The 25,940-nt window shown below is 37.7% G+C and overlaps 2 protein-coding genes across 2 annotated transcripts in view; both read right to left on the reverse strand.

The window, feature by feature from the left end:
• Positions 1 to 9: 9 nt before the first annotated feature.
• Positions 10 to 5,483, reverse strand: LOC134332896 (protocadherin gamma-A1-like). Its single transcript, XM_063014730.1, is given in 9 exon segments — positions 10 to 329; positions 332 to 622; positions 625 to 816; positions 819 to 983; positions 986 to 1,047; positions 4,230 to 4,388; positions 4,390 to 4,424; positions 4,426 to 4,759; positions 5,464 to 5,483. Coding segments are annotated over 9 exon segments (1,578 nt in total).
• Positions 5,484 to 6,660: 1,177 nt separating this feature from the next.
• Positions 6,661 to 25,940, reverse strand: part of LOC134332489 (uncharacterized) — a 41,325-nt gene continuing 22,045 nt past the window's right edge. Inside the window, exons 6-10 of the mRNA XM_063014152.1 lie at positions 23,142 to 23,523; positions 22,633 to 22,827; positions 19,150 to 21,506; positions 14,216 to 16,624; positions 6,661 to 9,096 (exon numbers count right to left, since the gene is read on the reverse strand). Coding sequence (XP_062870222.1) covers positions 6,661 to 9,096; positions 14,216 to 16,624; positions 19,150 to 21,506; positions 22,633 to 22,827; positions 23,142 to 23,523 — 7,779 coding nt within the window. The remainder of the gene's footprint in view (positions 9,097 to 14,215; positions 16,625 to 19,149; positions 21,507 to 22,632; positions 22,828 to 23,141; positions 23,524 to 25,940) is intronic.

Genomic DNA, 25,940 nt, shown 5'->3' on the forward strand with positions numbered 1-25,940 from the left:
TATTAAACGTCAGATTGGATAATAATACTTGGATATCCTTACCACTTGTGTAAAGCTGGAATCTAAAAGACTGATTATACTGGACTCATTTGAAATTTTCTTCAACGTGTTATTAGCAGTAAGTGTGTTGTCACCGTAAGATGAGATAAACCTGAAGTCGCTGGTGCGTGATCCTGTTGTTAGATATCCATCATAATGATAGGAACTGCGATAGGTTTCAGCTCCCTCTACCTCTGCATAGTTTGGAGGGAGGTACGTACTCGGAATGGTGATTGCTCCGTCAAACATCAGTCTGGGTTTTCTTCTGTGGCAAAACTTTATAGCCACTAAGTCAGAAAAAAGGTGGACACCGAAACCAGAGCGATGATTAAATAAAATGTCAATTTCGAATTGTTGTTTTCATAAGTCATGTCTTTAAGCTCTGGAACTTTAGCAAGGTTATCTGAAATTAGTAAATTTACAGAGCAGATTGCAGAGAGAGGAGGCTGTCCGTTATCTTTTACCGATATAACAAGGTTTTGTTTTATGCTGTCAGATTCAGCAATATCCCTCAGAGTTTTGATCTCACCACTATGCAGACCAAGGATGAAGAGTTCTGGTTCTGTAGATTTTACTATTTGGACAACCACGCGTTCTGTCAAGAATCTGCTTCCACCGCGATAACTTTGGAGATCAACGAACTTGATAGAGCAGCTTTGGAAACAATCTCAGTCATTAAAGACTGTACATCGGGAGCAGGGAATAGTATTTGAGGAGCGTTATCATTCTCATCTGTTATAAACACACTCACAGTCACGTTGCTGCTGAGTGGAGGTAACCATTGTCTCTGGCTACAACCTATATTTTAAAATTTCAGAGTTTCTCGTAATCAAATGACTTCATAGCGTGGATTGTGCCACTTTCCGCATCAATAGACAAGAGAGAGGATATCGGTACACCGTTGACCTCATTTGGAACCAAAGAATACAGTACTGTACCGTTCTGTCTGGATCTTTTGCAGTTAGAGCACACATAGAGGTACCAGGTTTATTATTTTTAGTTACATACAGTGGGGCCAAAAAGTATTTAGTCAGCCACTGATTGTGCAAGTTCTCCTACTTAGAAAGATGAGAGAGGTCTGTAATTTTCATCATAGTTACACTTCAACTATGAGAGACAAAATGAGAAAAATCCAGGAAATCACATTGTAGGATTTTTAAAGAATTTATTTGTAAATTATGGTGGAAAATAAGTATTTGGTCACCCACAAACAAGCAAGATTTCTGGCTCTCACAGACCTGTAATTTCTTCAAGAAGCTCTTCTGTCCTCCACTCGTTACCTGTATTAATGGCACCTGTTTGACCTCGTTATCTGTATAAAAGACACCTGTCCACAGCCTCAAACAGTCAGACTCCAAACTCAACCATGGCCAAGACCAAAGAGCCTTTCGAAGGACACCAGGAAGAAAATTGTAGACCTGCACCAGGCTGGGAAGAGTGAATCTACAATAGGCAAGCAGGTTGGTGTGAATAAATCAACTGTGGGAGCAATTGTAAGAAAATGGAAGACATACAAGACCATTGATAATCTCCCTCGATGATCAAAATGATCATGAGAACGGTGAGCAAAAATCCCAGAACTACACAGAGGGACCTGATGAATGACCTGCAGAGAGCTGGGACCAAAGTAACAAAGGCTACCATCAGTAACACACTACGCCGCGAGGGACACAAATCCTGCAGTGCCAGGCATGTCCCCCTGCTTAAGCCAGTACATGTCCAGGCCCGTCTGAGGTTTGCCAGAGAGCATATGGATGATCCAGAAGAGGATTGGGAGAATATCATGTGGTCAGATGAAACCAAAATGGAACTTTTTGGTAAAAACTCAACCCGTCGTGTTTGGAGGAAGAAGAATGCTGAGTTGCATCCCAAGAACACCATACCTACTGTGAAGCATGGGGGTGGAAACATCATGCTTTGGGGCTGTTTTTCTGCAAAGGGGACAGGACGACTGATCCGTGTTAAGGGAAGAATGAACAAGGCCATGTATCGTGAGATTTTAAGCCAAAACCTCCTTCCATCCTTCGATCATTTCCATCATATGTAGAATTATTAACTCTTTCTTGACCACTGGTATAGTTCCCCCTTCACTGAAAGTTGCCATAATCCGACCAACTCTGAAGAAACCTGGTTTAGACCCTTCTGATTTAAATAACTATCGGCCAATTTCAAATTTACCATTCATTTCCAAAATCCTTGAGAAGGTGGTTGCAGCTCAACTTCAGCTTCACCTTCATAATAACAATCTTTTTGAAAGATTCCAATCTGGTTTCCGCCCTAAACACAGCACAGAAACTGCACTGGTTAAGTTAACCAATGACCTCCTTAGAGCAGCTGATTCTGGCTTACTTTCTATTCTTATTCTCCTTGACCTCAGTGCTGCCTTTGACACCATATCCCATCAGCTCCTCATGGATCGCCTGGCTAGCATTGGGGTCTGTGGCACTGTAAATCAGTGGTTTGCCTCCTACCTCGCTGACAGAACACAGTTTGTACAGATCCAGAATCACAGGTCAGAGTGTCTCACCGTCTGTAATGGAGTTCCACAGGGTTCAGTGCTGGGACCGCTCCTGTTTAACATTTATCTCCTTCCGCTTGGCAATATTTTTCGGCATTATGGCATTCATTTTCATTGCTATGCTGATGACACGCAGCTTTATGTATCCACTAAGCCAACTTCTACTACTCCTCCGATTACTCTTATTGCTTGTCTCCATGATGTACATACATGGATGACAAACAACTATTTAAAACTAAATAGTAGTAAAACCGAGATACTTCATATTGGATCTAAGGCTGTACTTTCGAAAAATAATATTAGTTCATTTTCCGTTGCTGAGGATATCATACCTGTGTCCACCCATGTTAAGAGCCTTGGTGTTATCTTGGATAGCACCCTTTCTTTTTCAACTCACATAAATAGTGTCTCCCGGATTGCTTTTTTCCACCTGCGAAATATCTCCAGACTGAGGCCCGTCTTATCACAGCACTCCACGGAAGTCTTAGTCAATGCATTAGTCACATCACAGATTGACTACTGCAATGCAATCCTGGCTGGCATTCCCAAAAAACTTATTCAAAGACTTCAGCATATCCAGAACTCAGCAGCACGGATAATTACATGCACCAAGTCCACTGAGCATGTCACACCACTGCTGATCCAACTGCATTGGCTCCCAGTATCACAACGGATCAATTTTAAAATTTTATTACTGACATTCAAGGCACTTCATAATTTATCCCCTGCATATCTCACAGACCTCCTACAGTTTTACACTCCTTCCCGCTCGTTGCGATCTTCCTCAGCAGGTTTTTTGGCAGAACCAGCCATTAATAGTACAATGGGTACCAGGGCTTTCTCCTATGTTGCACCTAAACTCTGGAACACACTCCCCACCCATATTCGAACATTGCAATCCATCGCAGAATTCAAAACGGCTCTTAAAACTCATCTTTTTAAACTGGCTTATTCACTTTAACATATCTTGTACTTTTTGTTTTATGTTTGTGTGTTGTGATAATTTGTTTGTTGTAGTTGTAATAACTTATTATATGTTTTAATACTTGTTTTAGTTGATGTAAGGTGACCTTGAGTGTCATGAAAGGCGCCAATAAATAAAATGTATTATTATTATTATTATTATCAGTGAGAGCATTGAAGATGGAACGTGGCTGGGTCTTCCAGCATGACAATGATCCCAAACACACCGCTCGGGCAATGAAGGAGTGGCTCCGTAAAAAGTATTTCAAGGTCCTGGAGTGGCCTAGCCAGTCTACAGACGTCAACCCCATAGACAATTTGTGGAGTCCGTGTTGCCCAGCGACAGCCCCAAAACATCACTGCTCTAGAGGAGATCTGCATGGAGGAATGGGCCAAAATACCAGCTACAGTGTGTGCAAACCTGGTGAAGACTTACAGGAAACGTTTGACCTCTGTCATTGCCAACAAAGGTTATGTTACAAAGTATTGAGTTGAACTTTTGTTATTGACCAAATACTTATTTTCCACCATAATTTACAAATAAATTCTTTAAAAATCCTACAATGTGATTTCCTGGATTTTTTTTTCTCATTTTGTCTCTCATAGTTGAAGTGTAACTATGATGAAAATTACAGACCTCTCTCATCTTTCTAAGTAGGAGAACTTGCACAATCAGTGGCTGACTAAATACTTTTTGGCCCCACTGTCAGCAATATAGGATTGTTCCTCAAATGCAGGAGGATTGTCATTAATGTCTGAAAGTAATAAATGAATAGTCATGGAGGAGGATAAAGATGGAAATCCTTCGTCATAAGCTTTGATTGTTAAATTGTAATATGTTTCTTGCTCACGGTCCATAGGGCTCGTAGTTCAGTTTAAATGGGACATTTTCTTGAATTGATATAATTTCTTCAATGATAATGACCATTATTTCCCAAGTCCTTATCATGAACATTAATAATAGCCGCCTCAGTCCCAACACCAATATTTTCAGGTATAGGATTGTTTACAGAGGTGACCATGATAGCTGAAGCGTTATCATTTACATCTATGACATCTATAATTATACTAGCAGTTGATGCTAATCCTGATCCATCTTTGGCCTGGACTCCAGTTTCATAAAATTTTTCCTCCTCATAGTCGATGTATCCGCTTACCTTAATTTGTCCAGTGTCCTTATCAATTGTAAACAAATCTGCAGCATTATCACCAATATCGGTGAAATAGTATGTTACCGCCCTGTTATATATGGTAAATTGATGTATGGAGATAATTTAAATTTCATGAATGCCACAATTTTGGCAAAATAACATACATTTCTATTGTAATTTAAAAAAAAGTATAGGCTTTAGCAACAAAAAGCATAGAAAGACAGATATTTAGCCCTGGAGAGAACTAACATTTAGCCATTGTACTAGCGTGCCAGTCCCAAAACAGATTTTTGATACAAAATTACTACTATATGGACACTGTCTGCAGAGGCTATAAAAGCAGCTGGCACTCGTATGCCGTCACTGGATCGAAATCAGTTTGAGTATATATGTTAATGCACTGGTTCCAAGGCATATCCAGAATTGTTTATACAGATTACTTAAAAATTAACTAACTATAAACTGCTACAGGATGATCTGATATAGCTACAAGGCAGCTGTAGCCTAGTGGTTAAGGTACTGGTCCAGTAATCAGAAGGTTGCTGATTCAAGCCTCACCACTTTCAGGTTACAGGTACCTTCAGTTGCTTAGATTGTATACTCCTGTAAGTCACTTTGGACAAAAAAAGCATCTGCTAAATGCTGAAAATGTAAATCCAATACATTATGAATGTCAATCAGTTTGAAAAGCTGCTGGTGGGGCCTAAGAAATTGGAAATTCAAGGATGTTGTTAAATATTTCCTTGGCAACTATTGATCTTCAAACTACAGTACAACCATCTTTAAGCTTACAAAGCGATGAAGTGCAACATGTCATTGAAAATCCATTCCCTGCATTTACACTTGGATTTCTTTCCTGCTAATTTTGGTGCAGTAAATGATGAACATGGCGAGCGCTTTCACTTAAACATTGCCATGATGGAAGCGTTACCAAGGCTACTGGAATCCATCAAAGCTGACTGACTAGTGCTGGAAACTAATACAAGATGCACTGAACATTGAGTACAAACGGAAATCAGCAGCAAAACACTTTTAGCTCAATTGAACTAAGGACACATGTAAGACTTAAATTACATTTAATTTAGATTAAATTAATTAATCTCATGTTTCTCAAAATTACAAAGTGAAACAGACAATAAAAAAAATCTATATTTGTGTTCAGCTTGAATGGGTCTACTAAATCACCAAATATTTTCAAGGAAGCAAAACTTTTCCAAAAAATTATTGTACAATTGTAATGTTCAATTACCTTTTATTGTATTGTATATGTTGTTCCTACAAGCAAACTTGTATGTATTATTTATGGCTCACATCCTTATATATTGTCAAAGACATAAATACATGTACTGTCTATCAGTGGCGGCTGTCTAAAATTAGACATTATCTCTTAAATGACTTGCTAAAAACTTGTTTCAGCATAATAATGACTTTAATACTTGTTTATTTTTGGACACATGACAAAAACAACTTTGGCAGGTAGAATTAAATCATTTTAGTTACAAGTATTTACATAGTACAATTTATGTTACTGCATCAAAATTATAGTGTTTAATGTTCACAGCAAAGTGTAATCCTCACGTGTACAGTTTTTTTTACTGTTCTACAAGTGCTAAAACCTTTAACATTTTTTTATCTAAAATGCTTTAAAAGAGTCACACTGTCATCATAAACTTCAGTAAACATTAGCTCTTACCTTTAAAAGCACAGCAAACATGTGATTCCAGGAAAACATGAAAAATCAGAAAGAAAAATTATGGTTAGTATCCCATTCTCTTAATAAAAAATCAATGCATTTGGATGAGGTTAGAATAAAATAGTATATATATATATATATACAGTATATATTGGCTACAACACAAAAATTTATCAAAATGCACAAGTTACAATCTTGAGCAAAGGTTTTACCACTCTGGTAAGATTTTATGTTTTATATTGTTAACTTGATAGAACCTAAACACAAAAGTTAAAGCATTGATTAAACAGTTGTAGTCAAGACGTGTATCTCACCTCATCAGTATCTTCATTGATAACATTTGGGCCAAAAGGATCATTCTGACTTATTTTAAGGGTATCACTAGCAGTGAATCTGTTGTCACTGTAAGATGTGATGAACTTGAAGTCACTGGTGCGTGATCCTGTTGTTAGATAGCCATCATAATTGTAAGAACTGCGAAGTGTTCCAGCTCCCTCCACTTCTGCGTAGTTGGGAGGAAGGTATGCACTGGGAATAGCTACTGCTCCATCAAACAACAATCTAGGTTTTCTCCTGTGGCAAAACTTCACAGCCACGATAAGAATAATAAAAGTCAGAAAGAAGGTGGAGACGGAAACCAGCGCGATGATCAAATGAAACGTCAGTTTGGAGTCACTTTCCTCATTGTTAAAGTCCTTAAAAGTTGGTACCTCATTAAGGTTATCAGAAATCAGTAAATATACAGAACAGGTTACAGAGAGAGAAGGCTGTCCATAATCTTTTACTGAAATAACAAGGTTTTGTTTCATGTTGTCAGATTCAGTGATATCCCTCAGTGCTCTGATTTCTCCACTATGGAGACCAATAGCAAATAATCCCGAATCAGTAGATTTCAAAATCATATATGATAACCACGCATTCTGTCCAGAATCTGCATCCACAGCAATGACTTTGGAGATCAGAGAACCTGAGAGAGCAGCTTTAGGAACAATCTCAGTCATCATAAACTTTGCGTCGGATGTAGGGTATAATATTTGTGGAGAGTTATCATTCACATCTGTTATAAACACACTCACTGTCACGTTGCTGCTGAGTGGAGGAGAACCATTGTCTCTGGCTACAACGTGGACTTTAAAGTTCCTGAATTTCTCGTAGTCAAGTGATCTTACAGCATGTATCACCCCAGTGTCTGCATTAATTGATATATATGATGACACTGGAAGTCCGTTGACTTCAGTGGGCAGCATAGAATATAGTACTGTGCCGTTCTGTTTCCAGTCTGGGTCTTTTGCAGAAACCGAACAAATAGAGGTACCTGGCTTATTGTTTTCAACCATATACGCAACATAGGATTGCTCTGTGAACAGAGGACTGTTATCATTAATGTCTGAAACTGACAAATGAATAGTCATGGTGGAGGATAATGATGGAGAGCCACCATCAGCAGCAATAATTGTAATGTTGTATTCCGCATCTTTCTCTCTATCCAGCATACTTGTGGTTACTAAAGAAAAATAGTTCTTAATGGATGGATTTAGTTTAAAGGGAATGTTTTCCTGAATAGAGCAACGTATCTGTCGATTATCTCCTGAATCTTTATCCTGAACATTTATGATGGCTACTTCAGTGCCTACTGCTGAATCCTCTGGTATGGGGTTATTTAAAGATTTAAGAATTATTCGAGGTGCATTATCATTGAGGTCAGTAAGATCAATGATGATTTTTGCAGATGATGCAAGGCCAGGACCATCTTTTGCCTGCACCTTAATTTCATACATAACTTCTGCTTCATAATCTATGTGACCACTTACCCTAATGACCCCAGTTGTTTTATCAATAGAAAATAATTTTGCTGCTTTATCAGACAAGCGACTGAGCTCATATGTGACTTCACTATTTACCCCTTCATCAGCATCCGCTGCGCTAACTGTTATCACTTCTGTGCCTGTAGGTGTGTTTTCAGGCAGACTTACTCTATAGACAGTTTGACTAAACACGGGAATGTTGTCGTTGGCATCTAGAACAGTAACATGGATAACAGCAGTGCCTGATTTCCGTGGATTTCCACCATCAGTTGCGGTAATTATTAATTCGATGTCTTTCTGTTTTTCTCGATCCAGTTCTTTCTCCAGTACCAATTCAGCCTGTTTTCCTCCATCTGCATTATCATACACAGACAACAAAAAATAGTCGTTCTTTTGCAATACATATCCTTGAACCGCATTAGGTCCTATGTCCAAGTCATGAGCTTCATCCAAAGGGAAACGCTCGCCTTTGTGAGCAGACTCTCTAATCTCAAATCGTATACGCTCACTGAGAAAATGAGGAGAATTATCGTTTACGTCCTCTATCTGTAGTGAAATGCGATGCACTTCAAGAGGATTTTCCAGTACAAGTTCGAAATTTAAAATACAAGAAATTCTCGATCCACAAAGCTCCTCCCGGTCTATTATCTCCGTTACGACCAAATTTCCAGTGTTCAGATTAACGTCGCAATACCGTTTCGCGCTGTCCTCTGTCTCTATCCGAGCCCTACGAGCGGATAAGCGTTTGGCGTCCAATCCGAGATCTTTTGCTATATTTCCAACTACATACTGCCGCTTTGTCTCCTCTGGAATAGTATAGCTCAAATCTCCACAGACTACGCGAACAAAAATGCACATCCAGGTCAAGATAAATACTGTTGGAAATTTGCTTATCTGTCTTTCCATTCTGGCAACTGTAAAATTTTCCTTAATGTATCAAATAAATGACCAAAAACAATGTAATCCTTTTGAATCACTTTCAATGCTCACAACCAAATGCAGCAATGCTTGTCACGGTCAAAGAAAAATTACACATCAAATGGGTGGAGTGGTTGATTTTATTTTCTTGCGTTGGTGAACAGCGACCCTCTGAGGTTTTATTTTTATATTGCAGTCCGAACTTCTTAGTTTTGTTACTAATAAGTTATTCATCCAGTAATGAAATAAGCAGACAAGTCAAAATGAAAAGAAAATGAGATCACAGAATCAATCTCACGTGTTTTTTAATCAAGAGACGATGAATTACTAAAGCAATAAGCCACGAGAGTCCGTACGTTACTGTGATTTTAGCACGGGGATGACGTTTTGGCACGACGCGAAGCGGAGTGCCTAAAACTTCTTTCCCCGTGCTAAAATCGTAACAGTAACGTACGGTCTCGAGTGGCTAATTGCTTTTATAAAACGGCGGTCAACATAAAATATAATAAATACAACAATGTTTAATTCATAAATGTATTTATTGTGTATAAACTTACAATAAAGCATTCTTCCGCGACGCAAAATAGTTCGATTAACAGTGTTGCTAGGCAACATGAGGGCGAAAATAACATTAAATTTTTCTTTTCAGTGGCGTATTAATATGGAATGATGTGAGGTGGTCATAGGTGTGAGTTTATCGGGGATTTTACAACGGCTTCGAACGCGGCTCAGCCAATCAGATTTTAGGACCGAAACTATCCGTTTTATAATGTTAGTTTTTGTAATGCACTAATAGACAGAAACGTCACAAGGTTCTGGATTTATAACACGAAGCACCACCTTCCGACATCATTGCTAAACTGTAATTATGTATTTATGTGACCCAGCCATATATACAAACCATAAAAGCCTAAAATAGACAATGCATTCTATTCGTCATTAATTATTGATAAAATACAATGTTTTAGCGAAACAATAAGCTAAGAAACTTACTACATTCTTTTGGGTAGGTCAAGTGTGTGTTTAAAAATAATTCATAATTATGGATGTATCTTGTGGTTAGTTTATAAAATATAACTTGAATAAAAAGATAAAAGAAAATATGTGAAGAAATCCCAGGCAAATACGGGGAAAACATACAACTTCAACAAGAACTCATGACCTTCTTGATGTGAGGCGACAGCCCACATTGCCCTTTAGCTACCAATAACTTGCATTTTCCAATGTAACTAGTTTTAGACACTGTAAGTTTTAAAATGACAGTCACTGTCAGTTTTAAAACCAAATACATGTCATCAGCGTGTGTTATTAATACATCACCAGTTTACACCACTATGTACTAATAAGAAACAAACAAATTATCTTTAACGTTATAATTAAAAAGCTTTAACCATTCCACACAGTTATCGTATTTAAGAATTGTTTTAAGAATGAGTTTTTACCTTTTGAAGCACAAAACAGATGATTTCAGGAAGAGTACATGAAAAGAAAAACAAAAACAGTTACTGTTATATTGTACATGCTTCCTTTAATAGCTGCTAATTCTCTGTTTATCATCTGTTCAGGACATGAACAATAACAATTCACGGATGACAAATGTTCATTCACTTATTCTTTTTTCAATAACTACTTCGTTCTAGTGGTTATAGTGGGTCTAATGCTGCAAAAAAGGAAGTACATTGGATTACCTTAAAAAAGTAACCTCATAGTAGACATATAAACCCAATATATTTTATGTTTTGTCTGGTTAACGTCATTCAATCTGTTAATTCAATTCAGTAAAACTTTATTGTCATTGTACAAATACAGTGTTGTACAGTATAACAAACACTGTCAGGCTACTTCTCCGGTGCAGATATAAACAACAACAGTGCAAAGACAGTAGACAAAAACACAAGACAAAGGTGTATAGACAGTCAGTACAGGATATTTGCAAGGTATAAGGTAGTATTAAAGTGTACACTATATTAGAAATAAATATGTAGTCTGAACAACTACAGGTGTTTACGTCTTAATATATGTCCTTCCTGCATTTCAGGCCTGCAACAATTTTTTTTTAACATTTGGGATGAGGACAATGTAGGGCAAGAAATTAGGTCAAACGAAAGCTAAAAATTATTGCGAGTTCAAACCGATAAACAGATCATGTAAATGGGTGATTGTAATCAAGATTTGGAACAAAAGCAGTATCCACACAAGGCTTTGAGGAGCAAAAATAAGCAAAGAATCTCCAGTTTGTCAATAAATGCATAAAAAAATTATTAAAATGTAAAAAAAACAATGTTTCTTGTGAACGACTGGAAGGGATTTGCATATTTCTTCATCCACAGTGCATAATGTCACTAAACGATTTAAGGAATCTGGAATTATTTTAGTGCATAAACAGCAAGGGTGCAAGCCTAAGCTAAACACCCATAATCTCTGATCCTTCAGACGGTCCTGCATCAAGAACCGCCATTCATTCATACTTGATATAACCGCAAGGGATTACTTCGGCAAACATTTGTCAAACACTACAGTATGAAGTTACATACACAAATGTCACCTATAAAACGTTACTGTGCAAAAACAAATTCTTATGTTAACCATGTCCAGAAGTGATTTAGAGTTCTTTGGGCTCAGAAAAATCTGGGACGGACCATTAAACAGTGAAAATGTGTGTTGTTGTCTGATGAATCAGTATGTGGAGTTGTGTCAGTGCCTTTGGCAAAGGTCATTTACACTTCTGTGATGGCAGCATTAATGCAAAAAAAGTACAATGACATTTTAGAGCAAGATATGCTGCCTTCAGGACCAGATCTTTTACACAGACAAGGATATGGGTACTTGACTGGGCTGACTACAGTCCTGACCTGTCTCCAGTAGATAACGTGTGGCGAATTTTGAAATGAAAAATGTGACAACAATGCAATCCTGCATTGTTTCACACCTTAAAACGGGTTTGCAGGTTGAGACAAAATAGCACTTTAAAACTCTTTAAATTTAGGTCAACAATATATGTACAGCATCTTACATTATTAGTTTCAATAATGTCATTCAAATTTGTGTCTTAATTTCCTAATTTATAATAGTCATAACTATTGACTACAGCTGGTGACCTTTCTATTCCAAAATATACTGATGAGCAAACAAGGTCACAAATGGCCAAACAGCTGAGTTAAACTATCTCTGAAACAAGAAGGGGTGCTCACAGACAGCAATTGTTGCTCACAGACAAACAGTGATGTGAGCAGAAACATGCCACACTGTTTGGTGGCCAAGGTTCATCAATGCCTTTAAACATCATGGCTTTGGTACAGATTATTCTAAGATCTACTGTGGCTTCAACTGTGGACTTTAATCCTGGTTATGAGGTGAATGTGTCGCACCGTGCATCAAACCCCTCTGTGTATAGGATGCTGCAGTCGCAGACCAGTGCACCTGTCCATTACACAAAAATATTTACATCTACAGCATTTAATAGACTCTTTTATAAACCTACAGTTGTGACCAAGCACAGTTCAAGCAACTTAGGGTTAGGAACCTTGCTCAGGGACCCAACATTGGCATTTGGTGGTTTGTTTGTTTATTAAGATTTTAACGTCTTGTTTTAAGGCAAGCAGTAGCCTAGTTAAGGTACTGGACTAGTAACCAGAAGGTCGCTGGTTCAAGCCCCACCACTGCCAGGTTGCTGCTGTTGAGCCCTTGAGCAAGGCCGTTAACCCTCAATTGCTCATACTGTATCTGTAATTGTAAGTCGCTTTGGATAAAAGCGTCTGCTAAATGCCATAAATGTAAATGTTTTACACTTTGGTCACATTCATGACAGGAATCGTAGTTATTCATTACACATGATTTATCAGTTTACAATGTTATATCAAATACAGACATGGAAAATTTAGTGTCTCCAATTTACCTCACTTGCATGTCTTTGGACTGTGTGAGGAAACCGGAGCACCCGGAGGAAACCCATGCAGACACAAGGAGAACACAGAAAGGACCCGGACCATCCCACCTGGGGACCCTTTTTGCTGTGAGGCGACAGTGCTACCCACTAAGCCATCATGGCAGTTGGTGGTGGTGAGGCTTGAACTGGCTACCTTCTAATTACCAGGCCAGTGCCTTAGCTGCTGAGCTACCAATGCCCTAGATTAACCTACAATAGGCATGGCCTGATGGTCTGATAATAAATATTGTACATTGTGCAATATTATCAGCTTCTCTGATTTTACTTTTTTAGGTATGTTTCTATAAACTAGTGACAAGAGTTATTTTCAATTAACAACAAAATAGACAGGAAAGGCCATAACAGGTAGTTATGTCTGGTAGTCTGGTAGTTCTTTATCCACATTTTAATTCTCCAGCTTGTTTGGCATAGAGCATTGTACTGCCAGAAAAAAACCTGTCCTTAGATTCTGGAAACATATTCTGGAACATATTTTCTTCTAAAATTACTTTAAATGAAGCTCGATTACTGTGGTCATGACAAAGAGAAAGCTGCCTCATTTCATCTTTGCTTAACCACCCTCAGATCATTGCAGATTATCAGACTTCACAGTAGATATGCTAGACAGTTTGGCTTAAAAGACCTCTCCAGATCTCTGTTTAACCATTAGATAACCAGGTGTTGAGCCAAGCTGACTCATCATAAAAGATGGTCTTACTCCAGTTCTGCATGGTTTAATGCTTATGATCTTTTGCAAATCTTAACCAATTTTTTCTTTTGTTTTCTTCAATGGGGATTTTCCCATTAAAGTTCTTCATGTTGGTCACATTATGTTTTACAGTAGCATGTGGACATTAAAATAAGATGGCTATCATTTCTGTAGGTGAAGAGTATGTTTTCCTGCCAACTAGTTTATATTGTGTATGGTTCATTTATGCATATTATTTTTATATTTTGGCCAAAGCACAAAAATGTGATGCACAAGTTAGTTACAAACTTGTGCAAAGGTTTTACTACTTTGGTAAGATTTTATGTTTTATGTTGTTGACTAAAGTTGACAAGTCCTAAACACAAATCAACACAAGATCGATTTTGGCCAGGAGTGTCAAATTCAGGAGTTGATCAATAGATGCAATATTTAAAATATAAAAAACAGCACTGGTTAAATAGCTGTAGTCAAGATGTGTACATGGTGTGTCTCACCTCATCAGTATCTTCATTTGGGCCAAAAGGATCATTCTGACTTATTTTTAGGGTATCACTAGCAGTGAATCTGTTGTCACTGTAAGATGTGATGAACTTAAAGTCACTGGTGCGTGATCCTGTTGTTAGATATCCATCATAATTGTAAGAACTGCGAAGTGTTCCAGCTCCCTCCACTTCTGCGTAGTTGGGAGGAAGGTATGCACTGGGAATAGCTACTGCTCCATCAAACAACAATCTAGGTTTTCTCCTGTGGCAAAACTTCACAGCCACGATAAGAATAATGAAAGTCAGAAAGAAGGTGGAGACGGAAACCAGCGCGATGATCAAATAAAACGTCAGTTTGGAGTCACTTTCCTCATTGTTAAAGTCCTTAAAAGTTGGTACCTCATTAAGGTTATCAGAAATCAGTAAATATACAGAACAGGTTACAGAGAGAGAAGGCTGTCCATAATCTTTTACTGAAATAACAAGGTTTTGTTTCATGTTGTCAGATTCAGTGATATCCCTCAGTGCTCTGATTTCTCCACTATGGAGACCAATAGCAAATAATCCCGAATCAGTAGATTTCAAAATCATATATGATAACCACGCATTCTGTCCAGAATCTGCATCCACAGCAATGACTTTGGAGATCAGAGAACCTGAGAGAGCAGCTTTAGGAACAATCTCAGTCATCATAGACTTTGCGTCGGATGTAGGGTATAATATTTGTGGAGAGTTATCATTCACATCTGTTATAAACACACTCACTGTCACGTTGCTGCTGAGTGGAGGAGAACCATTGTCTCTGGCTACAACGTGGACTTTAAAGTTCCTGAATTTCTCGTAGTCAAGTGATCTTACAGCATGTATCACCCCAGTGTCTGCATTAATTGATATATATGATGACACTGGAAGTCCGTTGACTTCAGTGGGCAGCATAGAATATAGTACTGTGCCGTTCTGTTTCCAGTCTGGGTCTTTTGCAGAAACCAAACAAATAGAGGTACCTGGCTCATTGTTTTCAACCATATACGCAACATAGGATTGCTCTGTGAACAGAGGACTGTTATCATTAATGTCTGAAACTGACAAATGAATAGTCATGGTGGAGGATAATGATGGAGAGCCACCATCAGCAGCAATAATTGTAATGTTGTATTCCGCATCTTTCTCTCTATCCAGCATACTTGTGGTTACTAAAGAAAAATAGTTCTTAATGGATGGATTTAGTTTAAAGGGAATGTTTTCCTGAACAGAGCAACGTATCTGTCGATTATCTCCTGAATCTTTATCCTGAACATTTATGATGGCTACTTCAGTGCCTACTGCTAAATCCTCTGGTATGGGGTTATTTAAAGATTTAAGAATTATTCGAGGTGCATTATCATTGAGGTCAGTAATATTAATGATGATTTTTGCAGATGATGCAAGGCCAGGACCATCTTTTGCCTGCACCTTAATTTCATACATAACTTCTGCTTCATAATCTATGTGACCACTTACCCTAATGACCCCAGTTGTTTTATCAATAGAAAATAATTTTGCTGCTTTATCAGACAAGCGACTGAGCTCATATGTGACTTCACTATTTACCCCTTCATCAGCATCCGCTGCGCTAACTGTTATCACTTCTGTGCCTGTAGGTATGTTTTCAGGCAGACTTACTCTATAGACAGTTTGACTAAACACGGGAATGTTGTCGTTGGCATCTAGAACAGTAACATGGATAACAGCAGTGCCTGATTTCCGTGGATTTCCACCATCAGTTGCGGTAATTATTAATTCGATGTCTTTTTGTTTTTCTCGATCCAGTTCTTTCTCCAGTACCAATTCAGCCTGTTTTCCTCCATCTGCATTATCATACACAGACAACAAAAAATAGTCGTTCTTTTGCAATACGTATCCTTGAACCGCATTAGGTCCTATGTCCAAGTCATGAGCTTCATCCAAAGGGAAACGCTCGCCTTTATCAGCAGACTCTCTAATCTCAAATCGTATACGCTCACTGAGAAAATGAGGAGAATTATCGTTTACGTCCTCTATCTGTAGTGAAATGCGATGCACTTCAAGAGGATTTTCCAGTACAAGTTCGAAATTTAAAATACAAGAAATTCTCGATCCACAAAGCTCCTCCCGGTCTATTATCTCCGTTACGACCAAATTTCCAGTGTTCAGATTAACGTCGCAATACCGTTTCGCGCTGTCCTCTGTCTCTATCCGAGCCCTACGAGCGGATAAGCGTTTGGCGTCCAATCCGAGATCTTTTGCTATATTTCCAACTACATACTGCCGCTTTGTCTCCTCTGGAATAGTATAGCTCAAATCTCCACAGACTACGCGAACAAAAATGCACATCCAGGTCAAGATAAATACTGTTGGAAATTTGCTTATCTTTCTTTCCATTCTGGCAACTGTAAAATTTTCCTTAATGTATCAAATAAATTACCAAAACAATGTAATCCTTTTGAATCACTTTCAATGCTCACAACCAAATGCAGCAATGCTTGTCACGGCCAAAGGAAAATTACTCATCGAATGGGTGGAGTGGTTGATTTTATTTTCTTGCGTTGGTGAACAGCGACCCTCTGAGGTTTTATTAGTATTTTGCAATCTGAACTTATTTTTTGTTACTAATAAGTTTTTCATCCAGTAATAAAATAAGAATACAAGTCAAAATGAAAAAAAAAAACGAGATCACAGAATCAGTCTCACGTGTTTTTAAATCAATTGACGATTAATTACTTTTGGTATTTGTAATGCACTAATGGACAGAAACGTCACAAGGTTCTGGATTTATATCACGAAGCACCACCTACCGACATCATTGCTAATCTGTAATTATGTATTTATTTACTGTGGACCCAGCCATTTTTACATATAAAATTCAGTGTTTTTCACATTAACGTTGACTGTCATTTTATTGCAGATCATATGAACCCAATATATTTCATGTTTTGTCTGGCTAACGTCATTATTAACGTCACATCTATTAATTTATTTAATTTAAATTGAACTTTATTTTCATTATACCAATACAGGGTTTTACAGTATAACGAAACACTTTCAGGCTACTTCTCCGGTGACGATATAAAAGACAATAGTGCAAAGACAATAGACAGAAATATTAGACAAAGGTGCATAGACAGCTAATACAGAATATTTGCAAGGTCTAAGGCAGTATAGTAGTACACTATATTAGAAATAAATATGTAGTCTGAACAACTGCAGCTTAGGTTTTTAAATACATATAGTATTATAAAGTGTGCAATATCAGTTTTTCTGATATCAGTTTTTCTGATTTTACTATTTTAGGTGTGTTTCTATAAACTAGTAACAAGAGTTTTTTTTCATTTAACAACAAAATGTTGACATTTAGAAAATGTATTTATATGATATGATCAATCTTTTTTATGTACATTCCAGAGGTTTTAGTGAGGTTCAGGTTTAGAGATTGAAATGGCCATAACAAATCTCAACCTATCTTTTCTTTTCTTCTCTTTAATGGGGATTATCCCATGCAGTTCTTTATGTGGGCCACTTTATGCTCTATAGCAGTATGTGAACATTCAAATAAGTTGGCTCTCATTCTTGTAAGTATTTTTAGCCCATTGTCTGTGTGTAGCTTGTTGTTCCCAATGTCTGCTACTTGATCTTGAATGAACCATTGTTTTTGGAAGCAAACTAACTGTATCTTTTTGCCAGTGCAGCTATAATTAAAGTCTCCTTTTTTCTTACTCAAAACTTTCTTTGGAGCAGTCAATGCTTTTGTTCTTCCACTTTTATTTTGACTACATATCTCAAACTGAATATTACACATGAAATTCATTGCTTCATTTACTTTACACACAGAATGACTCTTGTAGGTTCTAGACCAAAAGACAATAGGATAATTCGGTGACATTTTTAGAGAACCACTAGATGTACGTTTGTTGTCATTGTAAGATGTGACAAAGTTCTGGTGTGCGATCCTTTGTTAGAAATCTAAACTGCGGGACTATCCTCTGCATAGTCAGGCGGGATTATATGCGCTGGGTTTTGTGAATGCTCCATCAAACAACAGTTTGGGTTTTCCCCTTTGGCAGAATAATGGAGGTCAGAAAGAAGGTGGACACGAAAACTAGTGCAATCATCAAATAAAAAGTCATTTTAACTGCAAACCATTTAACTATTTGCAACTTTTATTTTTTCTATTTGCAAACTCTGGTTTAAGTCTCGAGCAGTGTTTAAATAAAGAACGTATCCATAAAACGGAGTGCAGATACTTCAGCACCATGGAGAGATCCAAATCAGTAATTCACCATGTTTAAACCCTTTTGATGAAACACACATTATAACAAATCTCAGAAATAGTTTTCATGACATTTTTCATATATGGTAAAACGTATAATCTATATTTTAATTGCACTCTAGCCTTAATTTATAAAATGAGGTACAGCACTATAAAACAAGTCAATTTTGTTATAGTTGCATATTACGTTATTGGATTCTAGTGCTGCATTTGACCGGGCTAATCAGCCAAGACATTCATGTCAATGTAATTAGGTGTTCCACTGACATGAATTTATTCATATCAAACAATTAGCAACAGTTTGCCACTGATACTTGTAACCATTTATCACCAGAACTTAGTGTTCCTATGCATCCAAAAGATTGGAGCAATTCTCTTTAGCAGGTAATTAATTTTTTATAGAGCATTTACCAAGTATTAATTATATGGATATGATGTGTTATATACAACACCAGCCATAATATTTAGCGCAACACTGAAATACTCAATAGGTGCTTGCAGAGTTTTACCTTCTGAATGCACAATAACTTCAAAGCTTACAACAAAGCTTAAATCTCTCTCAGAATCAAAGCTAATGACTACATATAACAGTTAAAGATCAACACAAAAATGTGTTGCGTATGGAAAAAACATATGCTTGATGATAAAGCCCTGATCTTACCTCTAAGATGTTGCAGGAATCTAAAAGATTGATTATATTGTTATCTTCAGATTTCTTTCTTAAAGTGCCATCAGATGTCATTGTAGTGTCATTGTAAGATGTGACAAACTTAAAGTCACTAGTGCGTGATCCAGTTGTTAGATATCCATCATAATTGTAAGAACTGAGGAGAGTTCCAGCTCCTTCCACTTCTGCATAGTTGGGAGGAAGATACGTGCTGGGAATAGCCACTGCTCCATCAAACAACAGTCTAGGTTTTTTCCTGTGGCAAAACTTCAAAGCAACGATGAGAATAATAAAAGTCAGAAAGAAGGTGGACACGGAAACCAGCGCGATGATCAAATAAAATGTCACTTTAGAGTTGCTGGTCTCATAAGTCGTGTCCATAAGTTCTGGAACCTCAGCAAGATTATCAGAAATCACCAAGTATACAGAACAAGTTGATGAAAGAGGAGACAGTCCGTTATCTTTTACTGAGATAACTAGATTTTGTTTCATGCTGTCAGATTCAGTAATGTCCCTTAGTGCCCTAATCTCTCCGTTATGAAGACCAATGGCAAAAAGTCCCGGATCAGTGAATTTTACAATATGATATGATAACCAAGCGTTCTGTCCAGAATCTGCATCAACAGCGATCACTTTGGAAACGAGAGAGCCCGATATAGCTGTTTTAGGAACCATCTCAGTAATAAAAGACTTTCCATTTGGAGTAGGGTATAATATTTGTGGAGAGTTATCATTATCATCGGTTATAAACACGTTGACATTCACGTTGCTGCTGAGTGGAGGAGAACCATTGTCTCTGGCTACAACCTGAACTTTAAGGTTCCTGAACTTCTCGTAGTCAAATGATTTCACTGCATGAATCACACCAGTATCTGCATTAATGGATAAAAACGAGGAAACCGAAACACCATTTTCCTCTCTGGGAACCAGAGAATACAGTACTGTACCGTTTTGATTCCAGTCTGGATCTCTTGCACTTACAGTACAAACCGAAGTTCCTAGTGCATTGTTTTCAACTACATACGCACTATAGCTTTGTTTCACAAACACAGGAGGATTGTCGTTAATGTCTGAAATTAATAAATAAATAGTCATGGTGGAGGATAATGATGGAGAGCCTCCATCAGTAGCAGTGATTGTTATGTTGTAACCTGATTCCTTCTCTCGATCAAGCAAACTTGTAGTTATTAAAGAAAAATAATTTTTAATAGAGGCATTTAGTTTAAATGGAACATGCTGCTGAATAGAGCAGTGTATTTGACGATTTTCTCCGTAATCTTTATCCTGCACATTAATAATGGCAACTTCGGTACCTACAACGGCATTCTCGGGTATATTATTGTTCAGAGATTTGAGAGTAATTTTAGGAGCGTTGTCATTTACATCAGTAATTTCAATAATAACGTTTGCAGTAGATGCTAAGCCAGATCCATCTTTGGCTTGGACTTTAAATTCATAATACTTTTCTTCCTCGTAGTCGATATTTCCTCCAACCTTAATTTCTCCAGTTAGCTTACTAATGGTAAATAGTTCTGCTGCATTATCAGAAATGCGACTAAATTCATATGTTACAGCTCCATTCGCCCCTTCATCTGCATCTGATGCGCTCACAGTAACGACTTCTGTCCCTAAAGGTGCATTTTCAGCCAAAGTGACTTCATAAACGGGCTTACTAAACAGAGGAACGTTATCGTTAGCATCCAGCACAGTTATGTGTATAACAGCAGTCCCAGATCTCGGAGGAATGCCGCCGTCAAATGCAGTAAGAATCAGATCAATGTCCTTCTGATATTCACGATCCAGTTCCTTTTCAAGCACCAGTTCAGCATATTTTCCTCTTTCAGTGTTCCCCTGTACAGCCAAAACAAAATGATCGTTCTTCTCAAGCGTATAACTGTTAACTTCATTTTGCCCGATATCTGAATCATGAGCTTCATCCAAATGGAATCGCTGCCCTTTCATAGCGGACTCTTGGATTTCGAAGGCAATGCGTTCATTAATGAATTTTGGCGCATTGTCGTTGATATCTTCAATTTTTAGAGAAATACGATGCAATTCCAGTGGATTTTCAAAGACAAGATCAAAATTTAAGATGCAATTTTGCCTTATTCCGCAAAGCTTTTCCCGGTCTATTGTCTCCGCCACGACCAAATCGCCAGTCTTTATATTAATATTTACATAACGCTTTCTGTTGTCATCTGTATCTATTCGGGCATTACGTACTGATAATTTGAATGTGTCGATTCCGAGATCCTTAGCGACATTTCCAATCACAAACTGGCGCTTTGTTTCCTCTGGCACTGCGTAGGTCAATTCACCGATGGCAGAAGAGCAAAAGAAGAAAAAAGGCGCTATGTAAAGAACAGATGACGCAAACAAAAGCCTTGTCCATCCCATATCTGCAGAGTTATACATTCCTCATGGAATAAGTTTGCCTGACGTAGTTATAGTCTATATAATCTTTAAATACTTCTCGATATCTAGACGATCAGACTGCTTTTGCTTTGTTGGTGCAATCCACAGTTGAATACGGTATTTAGGAGACTGGCTGAAAGGTTCAGCCATACGTGGATTTGATGGTGAACAGCGACGCCCTGAGGATTCTGTGTTTACTGCAAGCAGTCAACCAGCAATACAAACGGACACAATTTGATTCGCCTAAATGGTTAGCGTGCCTCATGTCATTTAATGATTATTAACAGTGGTATTAGTTATATAAGCATGACAATACAGTGTATATCTCAAATTGCAGCTTAGTGGTTAAGGTACTGGTCTAGTAAGCTGAAAGTTGCTGGTTCAAAGCCCGTTTTAGAGAAATTAAGTATTATATTTTATTACCCGTGACGTCACTCAGCCCCCCCATCAGAGGCCAAATTGCACCAAAACCATCTCATTCGTTTGTGCTGCTAAAAGAAACATTTGTGTTGTTTTAATTTTCAAGTTATAAATCCATAAATATTGGCCTAGTGACGTCACCCAGCCCCCCCCCCCCCCCCTCCCCCCATTTACGTCCAAATCGCACCAAAAGCACCTAATTCGTTTGTGCTACGTTTGTGCTGCTAAAAGAAATACCTGTGCTGTTTTAGTTCTAAAGTTATAGGCTAAATTCTCTATTAAGTGAGGACACTTAGCCCCTAACAATGTTAAAATTGCATCACAGAGTGAAATTTGTTATCATCAAATTAACTTTAAAAACCTTTAACCTTTTAAATGTTAAAATGTTATCCATAACATTATCCATACACATGTTACACAGCTAAATTGATTTGTGAATTCCAAATGTTAATGCTATTTCAAAGGTTTTACATGCTTGTGGGCTGTCAACAAGTATATTCTACCTACAGACTCACCGCAGGAGGGGGTAGTGTGAATAATCAAAATGTAACATAGCTTAAAAAAGTTTAGTCACAGCAAAATTCCATGGTTTGTGTTATAGCTCTGATGTCTTTGTTATTCTATTTATATAGGTCTTCAAACCAGAGTAAGGAGTAAAGGCCTTAACACGACCACCCAGTAATGCAAGAGAGAAATCAGAAACAACTTCTTTTGGTACAGATGCTCCTCCTCTAAGCCATTCAGAGACCCAGTTTGATATGGCGTTAATGTCATGCCGCTCAGACAGCATTTGCACCACTGGGATGTGAATAGAAGTATCTCCATGTGAGGACAGAACTGAAATATATGAAATATATGTCCTAATGTTTCTGTTGGTCTAGTGAGCCTTTTGACAACTGTACCTGTAGCATCAAAACTTACACTTGAGTCTTTAGTAGTATTTTGTAGACTAGTAGTTGAGAGGGGGTCCAATAATGGCATAAAAAATTTGTCAAGGAGATGTCATGAATACTGCCCCTATGAGGCACACTGTATTTTATTAGATGAGGGGGAAAGGATGGGGTGTTTGTGTCCTACCTCCCTATCCCCTCTCTCTTGTTTGGCTTTTCTTAATGTACTCAGACTTGGTAGGTGGGTAGGCTCTAGGTTACCGAGTTGCATTATCTTGTAAGCCTCTGTGGCTCGCCACAGTTTTTTACCCTGCCAGAGTTCTTCAAAGACCGGAAGTCTTTTCTCTCCAGATAGCATGTGCTTTGCCTTTCCAGTATGAAGACTGTAATCAATTCTGCATTTTAGCACTGCTGGTGTGCTCACCTCTGGTAGACTCTCACTGGAAATGCACAATTTTGCATTGCACTCAGTACAGTGGCCAGTGATGTCAATGCACTTAGATGCACTGTGTGGGTACACTTTTGCTCTCTTGAAACTAAGTGTGCAGGCTAATCTGGTCATGTTCCAGATCTCTTCATTTAGGATATGAGACCATGTGCCAGAATCAAAGCTGTAATTGTCTTCATCTGCCTTTACCTTCATCTATATTTTTGATGCAAACATTTTCAATTTCAGTTGATTTGTATTTAACTTGCCTTTCATTGTGTATGTACAGCATATGTTTGTTTTATATTTTTCACTGAACTGTCCAATCATGTTTTAAATGTAATTAATATGATTGAAATTCTCAGAGGACTATCACAGGGTTTTATTAGAAGCAATAAATTACATTAAAATGAAAATTATGTGTTTATGCGCTATAAAAACTCTTTCCTGGAAAGTCTCTTCCAACAGTCGCCTGAGGAGAGGACAAAAGAAAAGTATGCTCAGACCTTAGTCAAACGTGACTATCAACTTTTTGTTGCTAGGACAATGGTCTTTCTCATATGTGTTTTTTGGTTGTTTTTTTTAATAAAGCTTGCATAAAAATGTTTTATCATGCCATTCCTTGGGTTGTTGAAGCCAATTTACTGGCCAGTGAGCGTAATTGAAATGTAGGTCTTTATAATAGCGTGGTAATGTGGAGCAGAATGACATTCTGCCAAGGTTTTGATGCAGCATGCTATCTAGTGAAAGGGAAAGTACAAACAAAATGAATGAGTGCAGTGTAATTAGACAAGACCGTGCATCTTAATACAATAAATATGCAGGGCAGCATGATGGAAAGTATAAATGTGTAAAGTATTATGATGTGTAAAGACCTAACAGAACTGACAACAAGTTGCATAGGGAGATGGATAAACAAGTATAACCTTAATGACTAATATGACATTATATGGTGAGGGTTATATATTTTTGTGTTTTGTAAGTGGATGCTGCAGTAGATTCTTGCAAACAATGTTAATGAGCCGAGGATGCTTTGGGGTTACTTCTTTACAGTGTCATTACAGCGATACACATATGAGAATCCATTGCCCCAACCATGAAAACCTGCTGAATTTCCCACAGTCTAGCGAAGCATTTGCTGATCACCAGTAAACTGCATGTCAAATTAAACATGCATTGCATTCTTCATAAAATACTTGTATTCATACAACAAACAAGCCAACTCTGCCTTTTATTACTGATGTTGAGTCTACTAGACACTTTTCTCTTCATAAAGGGACAATAAAGTACAAAATATTGAAAATAGGTCATCTTACTGTTATTTTAATCACGTTTTTACCTGGAAAAGAAATTTTAGGGGTTTAAGTTGTGCTGTCTAAAAATGACTGCTTACAGTCAACAGGTCCCCACCCTGCATCTCAGACTTTGGTCCACATGGAAACATGGCTTAAAATAAAGATTCCCACCGTTAAGAGATCACATAAGGAGAATTGGTTTATTTATCAAAGACTTTTGACATTAAAGTTATTGATGCGACTAAAGAAGAATGAATACCTATACCTATACTTTTGTAGTGTATATTGCTGTAGTGTTAAGTGATTCACAGTTTACAGAGGGCTGAGGTTGATAGTCATCCTTTTACAAACGTGTGGTAAGTTATGTTCTGCCATAAGTTGTGTATATTGCAGGAATATCAATTAAAACATGAAAACCAATTAAAACTGCGTGTTTAGTTTCAAGAGGATATTGAAGAGGATACGCAGTATGGCTGAGTGCTTTGACATATCTGTGCAAAGTGGAATCTACATCCAATGACGTCACCCAGATGAGATGACGTCAAACAAAATGATGTCAAACAGATGAGAGGGTTTTGATGCAATTTGAACATTTTAATGGGCTAAATGTCCTCAATTTATTTAAAAAAATATTATTTAGCATATAACTTGAGAATTAAAACAGCACAAATGTTTCTTTTAGCAGCACAAACCAGCACAAACGTAGCACAAACGAATGAGGTGCTTTTGGTGCAATTTGGACGTTAATGGGGGGGCTGGTGACGTTACGGGTGTAATATTTATAGCGTAATAACGTAAGAATTAAAACAGCACAAATATTTATTTTAGCAGCACAAACCAGCACAAACGTAGCACAAACGAATGAGATGGTTTTGGTGCAATTTGGACGTTAATGGGGGGCTGGTGACGTCACGGGTGTAATATTTATAGAGTAATAACTTGAGAATTAAAACAGCACAAATGTTTTTTTTAGCAGCACAAACCAGCACAAACGTAGCACAAACGAATGAGATGCTTTTGGTGCAATTTGGCCTCTGATGGGGGGCTGAGTGACGTCACGGGTAATAAAATATAATACTTAATTTCTCTAAAACGGTGCCAGCACAAACGATGATTCCTACGGCACAAACCTTTTCTGACCACATGGGGGGCCAGCTTCACGGACATTGCAGGTTGCCATTGCTGGGTCCGTGAACAAGGTCCCTAAGCCTCAGTTGCTCAGACTGTATACTACTACAAGTCGCTTTGGATAAAAGCGTCTGCTAAATGCCGTAAATGTATAGTTTGAAATAATGATAAAAATGCAAAACCTCTAAATTAGCAAGCACTATGTGTGTT

Source organism: Trichomycterus rosablanca, chromosome 18, assembly GCF_030014385.1.
Source record: "Trichomycterus rosablanca isolate fTriRos1 chromosome 18, fTriRos1.hap1, whole genome shotgun sequence".
Classification (NCBI taxonomy): Eukaryota; Metazoa; Chordata; class Actinopteri; order Siluriformes; family Trichomycteridae; genus Trichomycterus; species Trichomycterus rosablanca.